Genomic DNA, 13,037 nt, shown 5'->3' with positions numbered 1-13,037 from the left:
CTGAATATGGGTCATCATCTTTTAACAGGATAATGATTCAAACCACATGGCCAAATCAGCTCATAAACATTTCACCTGGCATAAATATAAACCGTTTTCCATGTTTAATTTGGTCCTTGGAAGAACAGGGGGCATTAGAGAGGATCCGGGACTTTGTAAGATTCAGAAAGATTGTGCAAAGAGGATTTGTCTCTACAGCCTTGTGAGATGTGACTGGCCACAAGTGGGCTCTACAAGGGATCAAAAGCACTGGTGGCAACATTGGTGGCACTAACAGCTTTATTCAGTTTTCTCAATTTGCATTTTTTTTTTCCAACCCAGTAAGTAAATGGGCTTAAATGTTTTTTTTATTTTGTTAAGATTATAAAATGAAAATTACAGTACTCAAATAAAAACAGCTTTGTTGATTCATATTTATTTTACACATTTTAATAAGAGGTGCCACAGAACACTTTATTTATGTATGCACTTTATATTTTGCATTTCCTATCACTTATAGCCCGAAGTATTTTTATAACCACCAAAATAAGGCTGCAACTAATAATTGTTTTGCAAATCGATTAATCTTTTGATTAGTTTTTGATGAATCGGTTAATACTCGGATAGGAAAAAATTCCTTTAAGAAGAATTTTTGCAAAATAAAACTGGAGTTCTGGATAGACTAGAGCATATTGAAAGACAAAGACATTTTTTTTTTCTTAAATACAGAATGTTAACATTTTTTTTTTTCCACAATTTTGGTATAATTACTGCTATAAGTGGATCACTCTGTCAGCTAAATGCATGTTTTAGAGTCTCTAGACTCCAGTTAATGTCTAATCGATTACTAAATTAGTTGACGATTATTTCAATAATCGATTAATGATGATTAATCTCAGCCCTGCACCAAAATAACTTAAATAAAAGTGAAACGTCCTGGGAAAGAGTCTGGTAATGGCCCCTTCCTCATCCGACATGACTGTGATTCAAGAAGCAAAGCAAAGTCCACATAGCAAGGATGAAAGTGTGGCCAGAAAAATAGTCCTCATTTTGTAGACTGAAGCAGACTACGGTAAATTAATTCCTTGTCTAAATAAACTCTTAAGTTCCTAGGGAGTCAAGACAAATAAGCCAATACTTTTACCAATAAATCTGAAAGTATTATCCAAAATTTTACCTTGGATATGCTTTAATGACAACAATTTTATCTTATTCTGGAAAACTGTTTTGTTTTTTTGCCATTTCATTGACCTAGATTAATAAAAAAAAATAATTTAAAAGATCATAGGTTGTTTTGTCATGAAAAATTCACAAGAACACATTTAGTTATTACTAACATATTAAGACGCAACCATTTATCCAGGAATCAGCATCTGAGCCACACTCTGGCATGTTTCCCTCATCAGTGGATCAACCTTTAAACACTCCCATCATAGGATGAGAAGAGGACAGCCACAGGCAAGATGTTGCAACCCCCCAGCTCCTCAGCAGGCCAACAGCCTTCCTAATATGCCTCTCTGTGGTTGGAAAACTACTTCTGCCATGTGGATGATGAAGTCAGTTCAAGATAAAATGACTGTGCGGTTGCACTGTAAACCAATACGACACTTGTTACTTCTGTTGTGTTTGTAACAAAGCAGCTGCTCATGTTTGCCTTCCAGTTCATTAAACCACTAGTAACCAATATTGCTGCAAAAACAACCACCACTGAAATGTTCAAAGATTTTAAACTAGACAGTCATCATAGCTGCAGACACATTACATTCTGACTCATTTATTTTCTATACTCTTACCTTTGCAGAGATCCTTTGGCTCCTTTATTATATGTTTTTCTCCTTCCATAGAATCATTTAATACATTTCATTGGGGTTTAAGAAACATAACACAGAAACCATTTTTGGCCCTCTTAAAAATGGGATAGACAAGTTAAATTTTTTTAAAAAAGAACAAAGAAACCAGATGATTATAAACCGATTGAGCACTTGTTCCTTCTGTTAAATTTATAATTAGGTTGATGCTCAGATTTTTAACATCCAACTCATAAAACCACCAGTAACAACAAGCAAAGACAAAGTAACCATCTCTCCATCTTTGTAGCCGTTTCGCTTAGGCAGCCATCTATACCTACAGTACAGAACGTCATATCAGATGGCTGTTATTTCACTGCCATGTGGTCCATTTCTGACCTTCACATATCCTCCATCAGCCACATTACCAAACATACAAAAATCAAACATGCAAAAAGTGGTATTACTGACAGCTATGGCATTTATACTAAATTCAGTTAATCACTACTTTGCCAAAACTTGCTTTTCTTTACTATAAAATAATATTTATTATTGGTATCCTGAAAAACAAATTGTTTATTTTCGGTACCATCTTTGATATTGCATCTTTGAGTATTCACAAATACTCATGCCAACCTGATAAGATATCAGCAAAAAACCCTATTTTTAGTGTGAAATGTTATTGAATGATTTACAGTGACATTAATCAAACAAAGAACAATGGTAAACAACAATAAGTATGAGAACAACGGATCCATGTATTGTTAACCAGTGAGTTACATTAACTTAAAACGGAGTGTTTCAATCAGCAAGCCAATTTCAGAGGTTTTAGATGCAGGCTGATATTAGTTTTATGGCTGATATCGGTCCTACATCCAATATAAACATGGGATCAGGACATCCCTAAGTCCATATCATTTTAGAATCTAGTATCTCAGTCTCTATGTAGGTAAAAACTCAAATTAGATATTAATATGGCCAATGTTTTATCATAATTCAGATAATAGCTGTAAATGCAGCATCATACCAATATCACATACTGCAAAAACTCCTTTGTGATATTGCCATGACGACTGTAATTCAATATTCAGCCAGCAACTAGTCTCAAGGTTTATGAAGCTTTTTAATTGTCTATCATATCTTATTGCTGCTAGTTCATGCACCAAAAAAAAATAAATAAATAAATAAATAAATAAATAAATAAATAAATAAATAAATAAATAAATAAATAAATAAATAAATAAAAACATAGCCATAGATTAAACACACAGTTATGTGTGTCCAGACTTGGAATAGATCTATAGATCTTGGTGTCTCGCTCGATGACTCACCTCCAAGCCTCAAACTGACAATCCTGTGAACAAACTGAAACTTGTCTTTCTCTATCAAAATAAACTACAGTTTTCTTTTGAGGTTAAAATGCAGCTTGTCATATAAACATTTCTATCTATTTACAATTATGAAGACCTGCTGCACATGAATGCTAAAGGTTTTCATAAGCTTGGAACTGTTCATTGCACTTCTCTGAGATTTGTTACAATCGGTAAGCCTTAAACCACCAATGTGAACTGTACACCTGAGTACAGTTTACTTTCATTTATAAGAACATGTCTGGGTTGCTGCCCTCTGACACCTATGATTTAATGTTTAAATGTTGAGCCCTATTCTTTGTGTTGAAATGCCCCTTTGTTGCTCTCTACTCCAAGTACCTGCACAGGACTGGGAAAAAGAGTTTTGTTTACTCGGTCTACCAGGAGCATGTTGCTAAAACTAGTGTTGCACCGATGCCATTTTTTGGCCCCGGTATGATACCCTATACCTGCCTGTGCAGTATTAACCGATACCAATAGCGTCTGCTTGAAATTGATGTGTGTGTGTGTGTATATTAAGAACTGCATACTACTAGGATGTAAAATAATTTCCATCATGGCATTGTCAAGCTGCCTACCTGCTGCCTACCTTTGTGAAGCAGGAAAAGGACAAATACTCCATCAAGGGGGTTATGTTTTAAGGAGAGTTTGTGTGTTTGTCTCTCTCTGTGCACAGGATAACTTGAAAAATTATGGATGGATTTTAATTACATTTTTATCAGAAGTCTCCCTCATGCCAACAGTCCATTAAATTTAGTTGATGAACCACATCATAATCTGGATACAAGTATTTTTTTTAAAGATTTTCTAACATAACGAGACATTGATTCCCCACTAATCCAGAGGGTGGCAGCAGTGACTGGTGAAAAGCCTCAGCTTGGGACTCAAAAAGTGAGAAGGTATTTTACTGAAGACAAACGCACAAGAAAAGGGAACATGGTCCGGATCAATTGAATTGAAAACGTATGAATTGATCAATTGAAAACGTATGAATCGATTTTTACCAGCAGTGTTCCATCTGCCAAGGAACTATTATTTAAATTTGGTAATGATCCACATCATGTGTGAGTTTTAGCTACATGTGTAAATCACATTTGGGGCAAAATCTGCACTCTGATAGCTTTTCTAGTTGTTTTTAATACATTGTGTACTTCCTGAAAGAAAGCAGAGATCAGTTTTTAAGACTGATTGTTTTTGGCATATTAATTTAAATGAAACTTCTTAATTATGGCAACAGTTATTATAACTCCCACATCACTTCTCATATGATGATAAGCTGGTTAATTTCTTGTTTTTATTACCTTTATAGAGATTCTTGGGCACCTGGCAGGTGTGACCACAGCCATTGCTACAACACTTTTTGACGGTCGAACACTCTCCATCCTCCTCGCAACTCTCTACGCAGGCTGCAGCAAAGCCGCTGGCCTTCTCCGGGGCAGGACAGTCACCTTGCTTCACCCCCTCAACGGACTTCAAGAACTCGCAGCTTGTAAGACACTCGTAGTGCTTCTTGGGAAAGAGGGGCTAAAGAAGGAGGAAAGGAAAAATATATGTCAGATTCATTTTGAAAGGGCTGGCTACAAACAAGCAGCTCTTTGACTGTCCTGTTTAGATTTCAGCCTATGACTCACTGAAACTGTGAGTACATTAAATGGCTCTGATTCAGACTCTTGGAGGGTGTCGTTACAACGCAGAAAGAGTTACTTCACACCCCTTCCAGACTTTCCCCTCGGTAAAATTTCCCCGCTGGGTCTAAAAAAGCTTAAAACTGAAATCCTGAGGGAAGCTCAGTTATTCAGAGTAGTAACATACCTCACATAAATCTTGGCACTGGTTTTCTTTCAGGTCCCAAGATTCCTTGCAGGGCTCCAGACACTGTGGAAAAAGGAGAAGGGTGTAAGTTCTTCAAAAGACGCAGCCACATCAAAGACCAGCAGCTGTGGAGTGCGGACCAGCATCCTACTGACACCTCACTGAGACGCTTCTTCCACCACACTCACAACAACCAGTCACACTGTGTTTCGTTACAGATTCCAAGCATGCCTTCAAAGGACACTCGCTGTCTTTCACAAAAGCGAATAAGGGTCTGCACACAGATTCGAGGCTGCTGTGGAAATCTACTCACACTTGGTTTGGTATCAATCCCGACAGACCTCTCCTTACACCTTAAATGAGACTTAGCCAAAACATGCACTGTCTTGCAAAACCAAACACACCCCTTAAACTTTGCACATATTTACGTTACAACCACAGACCTCAAAGTATGTTATTTGGATTTTACATGACAGTGCATAACTGTGATGTGGAAGGAAAGCGATACACAGCTTTCACATTTCAATTCATTCCTCTTTATCCCAAAATGGTAAAATAGAATTGAGAGCAACCAACTGCATCAATCGGCCATCTAATTAGTAAGTAGAATCAATTTGTGTGTAATTTAATTACTATACAAAGTATAAAAGTTAGCCTTCATGCAAAACGTTGTGCTTAAGAAAATTCTCAGCACTGTGAACACGCCGTCCCTATGCTGAAACATGGTAGTGGCAGGATCATACTGTGTGGATCCTTTTCTTCAGACCTCTTGGAAGATATGCAAAAAACAGGACGAGAAAGAAGAAAAAAAACTGTTGCAGACTGCTTAAGACTCAAGGTTGTGTTAAAGTTCATCTTTAAGGAGTAGTATGAATACCTTAGCAAAACTTTCTAAAGGGTCTAAATGCACAACAAACCAATAATTTGGTAATGCATATACTAACTCGGTAGTTTAATATGCCACTCACAAAAGTTTTAAGCATCTAAGTTGCAGGGTGGATTTATGCATTTTACTAGGCTGTGGCGTTAAGATCAAACCAGTCCAATGGTCATCACATTAGATTTCACATACTGCTAGGTAGAAATACACCATGTAGGCTGCTGTAAAAGGGGTATCACTAACCCAGTTTGGCCGAAAATCATTGCATAGCGCAATTTTTCAGAGTTTACTTTTCACAGTTTTGCGTCATTCAGTTACAGGGGTGCTTAAACCCAATCCACCAACATCCTAATTCATAGAACGTATTGTTACCAGCCTCAGTTCAGCTCAATGATTTGCTGTTAAAGGAATTCTGCCGTAGCTTCAAGTGTGTTGGAGCAGGGATGCCAATAAAAAATACCAGACTGTAGATTCTGAGGACTGGATTTAGGCCCCCTAGTCTATAACATAAAATCCTACTAAAATACATCAAAGTCAGCTATTTTAAATGACAAAATCTGGAGAGCTTTGATACAAAGGCAAGGCTCTGTACTGTATACTGCACTCTGGCATTGGGAATGAACTCCTCTTTAAAGTGTTTAAAAAATTTTACACTTGGTTTAGAGTTCATGGGATTCTGATTTTTCTAACAGGGAAGGCATTCACTGAACGCTCAAACAGGCATTAAAGAAAAACCTCACGATGAGTGAAGCTCAAACTCAATTTGCCAAACAGTACTAGATGATAACATTTTAAAAAGAAGCTCTGCCATGTCAGTCAACCTTTTTGCTTTGGAGACGACACCAGAGAGCGAATCAAATTTGATAAACCACTATGGTACCTCCAGATCGATGTGAAGACCGGGTTCAGACGCAGAGGAGAGGGGCTTTTTATGTTCTCCCGCGGCTGGTGTGAAAGAGAAGAGCAAGCTCAGGGAAAACCACTGCCAGGCTGCATCTGCAGAGCTCTGGGAGCAGCCCAAACCGCACCACCCGACAACCTGCCAAAGTCCCTCATTCAACCCTATTTAATTTAGAATCTTTCATCAACTACAACTCTAAAGGTAGATTGAATAATGAACTTTCAAGACTTTCTCTTTTACTCCTCATCTAGTCTAACATGTGAGAAGGACTTTACAGTTATGTAGGGTACAGTGGAGCAAAGTGGCTAAATGAGGGCATTTACTGTACAGTGGGGATAACATTAAACACTCAGACTGAGGTAAGAAATATCACATCTCAGTCAGAAGGCCAGATTTGTATTTATTGCTCTTTAATTCGCTCATTAGGCAGCTCTGTCATTATTTTACCATCCCCGGAGTAAAGTTTATTTCCTTTTTATGGAGTGTGGTGGACTGGTACATGATGAAACATAAACTTTGCTTTTGAAGGACACATTGCAATCAAGGGAAGAGGGGCAAGCCTGCCAGCACTCTTACGCTCAGCCTCTCGTTGCTTTGCCCGGTGTTGCTTCCGGCGGGAATAAGCTCAGACGCAGACGGCATGACAAGTTTCTTAGTGCTGGCTCGAGACAGCCGGGAGGGGAGGTATTTTCCTAATGACTTCAGAGCAATACAGATATCACTCCAGTAATTATAGGCGTATGAGTGTAGGGTGAAGAGATAATTGTAGGAAGATGAGAGTTTGAAAGTAGCTAATGTGGTTTAAGACAGAGCCAGTCAGGTTAAAACTCTGCAGCACCTCAGGGATTTGAGATGACATTTGAGCTCGGCTGAGCCGTCCAAGGCAGGCTTCAGTCTGTCCAATTGGAAAAATATCTGTCACGAATAATATGTTAACTTTATATCATTATTCTGATCTCAGCTGTGAGCGGGCGTTACATCCCAAACCCAAACAATAAGGTGTTGGACTGGTGAATATCGCTGCACGAAAGCCTAAAGGACATTCCACCAGCAGACGCACATGTAAAGCCTTCAAATCCCCTCTACAAATCACTAAACATACACGCATAAGCTGGGGGATCAAGCTCATTCTGCTCGCTGAATGATCTTTATGTAAAGACTGAATGCATTCCTCTGGCTTTTCTTAAGGAGCGATTCTTCTAGGGTTCCTGACACTCCCAGCTATGCATGTGACGATACAACTGGCATCACCTCAAGATCCTCTATGCTTGTGTGCCAATCTGCATGAATTAACACAGCACAAAGCGAACCAGAGATTTCGCAACACAGATTTTAATGCTAGCTGTTAGTTTAGTGTTTTTTTTTCACCCACATAGAATAATTTGTTTATGCTTTTTTTGTTTTTAGACATTCCTTAAAAATAACAAATATCCTACAAGGAACTTAGAGAGGAAGTGGGTTTTATTGTAAATGGCTCTCTTAACTAAAGATAAGCATCTGCTTTGAGGTGGAGAGCTCCCTGCAGGTGTGCTGGAAACAGCCAATCTGTCAGCCATCCGCGAGGGCCACACCTACAAAACCTGACATTTCGAGATGGAAGAGAAAGGCCGACAACAGATGTCTTGCCAAAGCAAATACGACGGCTGGATATAATTACAAAGGTGCAATCATCAATCAAGATCCTGATTCTTATTTATACAGTTTGGTTCTCAATCTAAATCATGTTTCTGATTCAGGCAAAGAAAAAAGGCTTGAAAAAGAGCCAGAAGCTTTTCTTTTTTCTATGCCAGTTGTGTAATTTTCTTTCTGCCAGCTGTATCCAGGCTTCAACAGACAAAAGATTTTAAGCCTCAGTGCTTTGGTAACAAAGTTAGTCTGAAAGTTTTCCACATTCTTTTTCGTTATTACAACCACTCAATTCAGCATATTTAAAGTGACATTTTGCACCTGAGAACTGGAGCTGGCCATCCCGTCAGTAACAGTTTCCATTGATCATTGACTAGTAATTATTTTTCAGCCGCAAATTAATTTTAGAGAAAAAGCCTGTGCGCTAGGATGAAGAGTTTTTGAGACTGTGTCATAATTGGCGTAGTGCATAAAACTGCAACAGAAACTTTCTTTTTTACTTCATGAGTCAAGTGATCAACAACCGGGTGTTATTACTGGCAATTAGACGAAGAAGATGACAGGAAATAGGAGGAGGATGATGGTGTGACATGTTTGGATTCACAAGGAGAGTTAGCTTTTTTTTTCTAAGTTTAGTTATTTTTCTTTAAAAAATTGCGATTGCGAAATTGTGATTTTTTTTAACATTAGTAAAATATAAACAAAGAGTTATGCACATAGGTAATGAAAACCCTGCCCGAATTAAATGACATCCTGTCATCCTGCAGCAAGATGATCCTTAGTATCATGTTTCGTTTTACCTGATATGATTTCTTGCAGGGTTGTTGTGTATTGGGCCCAATAAACCTCTTTATAAGCCATTTTGCTGGACTTGATAAGGATAAAAATCCCCACATGATGCCGCCTCCGCCACGTTTCTGAGGGGTAGAATTCTGCCACAAGTATCTTTTGCATGTATGCAAATTTTCATATGTCTTGGGAACTTTCTTCTAAATTTTCACTGATTTAATTAAATTACACACTGGTGGAATTAACAAGGTGTCTTCTTAAGGCAATTGGCAATTTTATTTAGGGGTGTCGTGTTGAGCGGTTTGTAAAGACTGCTTTTCAGAGAAAACTCAATGGAAACTCAATGTATTTTCACTACTTTACAATTTAGCTGCTTTGATGGGAAAAATGCGATGACAAAATTAAATCTAAAACCCAAATGTGATTATTTTAAAAAGCTTAAGAGGTATGACCATTTCTGAAATTAAAATGCCCAATATTGATTTTTTGCTTGCTACACCCTAAAAATAAATGTTAACATCTGCAAATTAAAATTGACAAGTCAGCCAATAAATCAGCTACTTCATCAAGAAAACCAACAATCACTCTAAAATCTTGTTTTCCTAGTAGCTTAGTGCTTAACCTCTGGCAACTGATTTGGGAAAATACACCCAGGAGCTCCAGCAGACGACATAACTGAGCTGGCCATGGCACATGTGCTGGTTCTCCCTCAAACCCTTTTCTCTGGGTGGCAACATAGCAACCATCTGTTTGAGTCACACAAGGAATGCATATAATTATGCTGTGATGTTAACATATTTCTTGACTAATTTAACCCTAAGAGGCATAAAAGGCCCTCATAAGAAACTAGTGGACTACTTCTCATTATTGGAGCTGTGAGCCTCAGCAAAAGCATTTATTTGGGCATCTGATTTCCTCTTTGTTCCCTTATCATCCTGCCCGATGGTGACACATTCTGCATGGTTAAGTAGGAGCATCTAGAGCAGTCTTTCACTCCCCATTTCACGCTGTAATAAAATGCAGCAGTTGTTACTCTTGGGGGAGGCCTAAAAGGCATTCTGTGGGGTCGCTGAAAGAGTCAGGCTGAATGGCAGCCAACGCCACAGCACATCTTCACTTTTTTTCATGCAGGGAACAAGTTGAGGAGGGGAGCATGAAGCTGGGTGGGGCGGGTAGCACTCAGACGGCGGGGGGTGGTGGGGGCTTCTGCCTGCAGTGCATGCAGAGAACTGCCTTTCTCCATCGCAGCATCTCCACCCATCATAAAAACACTTGGTGCCCCCAGTGACTGACTGAAATAACAAAGTATGGAAAGAGCCCTCATATAAAATGTCAAGCAAGAGTTTTGCTTTAGTTTATGAGGCATGAACAGCTACCAGCTAAGGTTACCCAAAGGTGTAACAACACACAATGTATGCATAACAGTATATTGGCCATTATTCACGCTGATGCAGATGACATTTTTCCATATTCGCCTGAGCCTATCTGCAAACATATCTTGAGTGTTTGACACAGCTGTTCTACAATTTCTTATATTAAATTCAGCAGAAAAAAAAAAAAAACTGCTACAACGTAGTCTTGAGCAAGTTACCTCAAGGCTTAGAGCTGAAGGTATTGATCCGAGCAATGATGGTCAGTGTCAGGCTCCGCTGGTACCCAAGATTATTTACAAGGTGCCTTTGCTGTCCTGCAGCTTCCTGTCTCCTCAGAGAGTCCCTGATATGGGAAGAATCAGCGTTGTTTATCGCATACGTTGTAAATCTCACCTCCAGTCAAATCCAGTTATAGCCCCTTTTTGCTACCTTGGTGCTTTTCACACTTTCCAGCCACCAAACTCAATTATTGCAGCAGGCCTGCTCATATCCATCTACCCAAGGATGAGTAGGTTCCTGCTTTCTTGTTCATTTCTCCTGTGAAATGGACACCTTCCCACCATATTTCATTTTTACACTGGTATTCATGTCCACACATCGTGCCCAGTCTCTTGTTACTCATTATAACATCTAGTTCTTTCATCTATACTAAACTGGACTACTTTCTACACCTACTCAAGATATGCTGGTTTTGAATCTTTGCCTTCATTATAAGAGATGATGACATTAAAAAGAATCTGGAAAAAAAGAAACCTTAATTAATGCCTTCCTTTCATATGGACAATAACATATATTTGTATTGTTGTTCAGGACTACTCCTGGAAAGTGTAACGGTGATCCTCACATCTGCATGTTCTATTCATGTGTAGGTACGTATGCATCAAATTAGTACTTTGTTAGCCTCTTAATTGGATCACATAACAGCCAACAAGTGGCTTAATTATAAAATCAGCCAAACGTTCCTTCATTTTTTGTAACCAGTATGGCTGAATTTTTTGAGCCAGAGACACACACTAGGAAACTGCACGGCGATTGGCTGTTTAGAAACAAAAAGGTGTCCTCTTTTCTCGCCCAGTTTACTCATCATACTGAGCACTGCCAGGTGACACTGATACTCTATTTTATGAGGAGACTGTTACTGAGGGAAGAGATTTCAAGTTAGCCATTTTCTATCCAAGTGAGGGGTTGCAAATTGAAAAAGATGAAACATAAATCAGAGAAAATATTTCAATGGGAACTATTTTAAATATCCTCTTGTTGCATTCAGGCAACACTTTTCATCATGGCACAGAGAGACTAAACTGAGGAAGATTGCTTTGTTGGCGGTCTTTTGGGAAAATCGGAGCAATGATCTACATTCGCTTCAATATATCAGGGATCTACTCTTTTACTATCCCTAACAGTCCTAAGTGCATTAAAATAATAGTTTTGTCAATCATAGTGCTTTTTTATATTGACTGCTCTCTTCTATAGTGCTGCATTATTGCCGATGCTCCAAATATAAATGATTAATGAAGGCTCACAAAAAGAGGGCTAGGAAAAAATATCTGCTGCGCTGTTAAGGCATTGTCTTTTATTACAACTCTTCAAGAGAAATCATTTAGGATCAATAACTGCATGTTCAAACTTTATAGGAATCAAAGTTTAGAAATAATGTTCCAAACTCAAGTCCCCTACCCCCCCAAAAAACAAAACACAATCGGACTCTTCTTATGCTTGATAAGTTTGTTAGATTATAAAGTTACAATTTGCTTTTGCCATTGAGTTCTCTAGGCTTTAATGCTTTGAACATACATGTTTCCATGATATAGTACAACAACAAACAAAACCTATTACTATTAGGACGCACTGAGTTTATGTATGTGATCATTCCAAACATTCGAGTATCTCTACTCTTATAACTTCAGATCATATTTCAATTATGACTCTGCATCTGCACTCCGGAACATGTCTCCATCTTTGCATTACAGCAGAACCTCCTTTTTCTATACTTCAAATAAAAAACTTTTTGCTCTCAAACCACAGGTTTTCTTGTGGTTCCAGAAGTTTAAAGTGGAATCGGATACAGAACAATCAGTTGTCACAACATCCTGTGAACTGCTGATTATGTTTCCAAACAGTACTGTCTAATTTATGTTCTATTCATGCATGTTTATTTCTTTGCAGCAATTAACTGCTTTCCTTAACAATTATTCAATGTCTGTTGTTTCTGTTTGCCTGTGTTCCTTTCCTGCCTTCTCATCCTCCAGCCGGTCGCGGCAGATGGCCTCCTTTTCCTGAGGCTGGTCCTGCTCGATGTCTCTTCCTGTTAAAAGGGAGTTCTCATCTACAATGTCAGCTATCGCCTAGGGCGCTATTAGGACAAAGCATAATTTTAATAGATGCATCAATGCAATCAATATAATGTTTTGAGACATTTTTCCAACATACTTTAACCATGGTGTCCATCCAATATTACTTTATAAAATAATGCATGAATTTCTGTAGAATGTCTGAAATGACACCTCATACTAAAAAACA

General features: G+C 38.4%; 1 protein-coding gene across 1 annotated transcript in view; it reads right to left on the bottom strand.

Moving 5' to 3' along the window:
• anos1 (anosmin 1) overlaps positions 1-13,037 on the bottom strand; it is a 67,569-nt gene that overhangs the window by 26,513 nt on the left and 28,019 nt on the right. The window contains exons 3-4 of the mRNA XM_015395713.1: positions 4,949-5,011; positions 4,438-4,660 (exon numbers count right to left, since the gene is read on the bottom strand). Of these exons, the coding sequence (XP_015251199.1) occupies positions 4,438-4,660; positions 4,949-5,011 (286 nt within the window). The remainder of the gene's footprint in view (positions 1-4,437; positions 4,661-4,948; positions 5,012-13,037) is intronic.

This window comes from Cyprinodon variegatus, unplaced genomic scaffold (genome assembly GCF_000732505.1).
Source record: "Cyprinodon variegatus isolate N-32 unplaced genomic scaffold, C_variegatus-1.0 Scaffold754, whole genome shotgun sequence".
NCBI lineage: Eukaryota > Metazoa > Chordata > Actinopteri > Cyprinodontiformes > Cyprinodontidae > Cyprinodon > Cyprinodon variegatus.
Note: the sequence above shows the minus strand (reverse complement) of the source record. Positions and strands in the feature narration are given on the sequence as shown.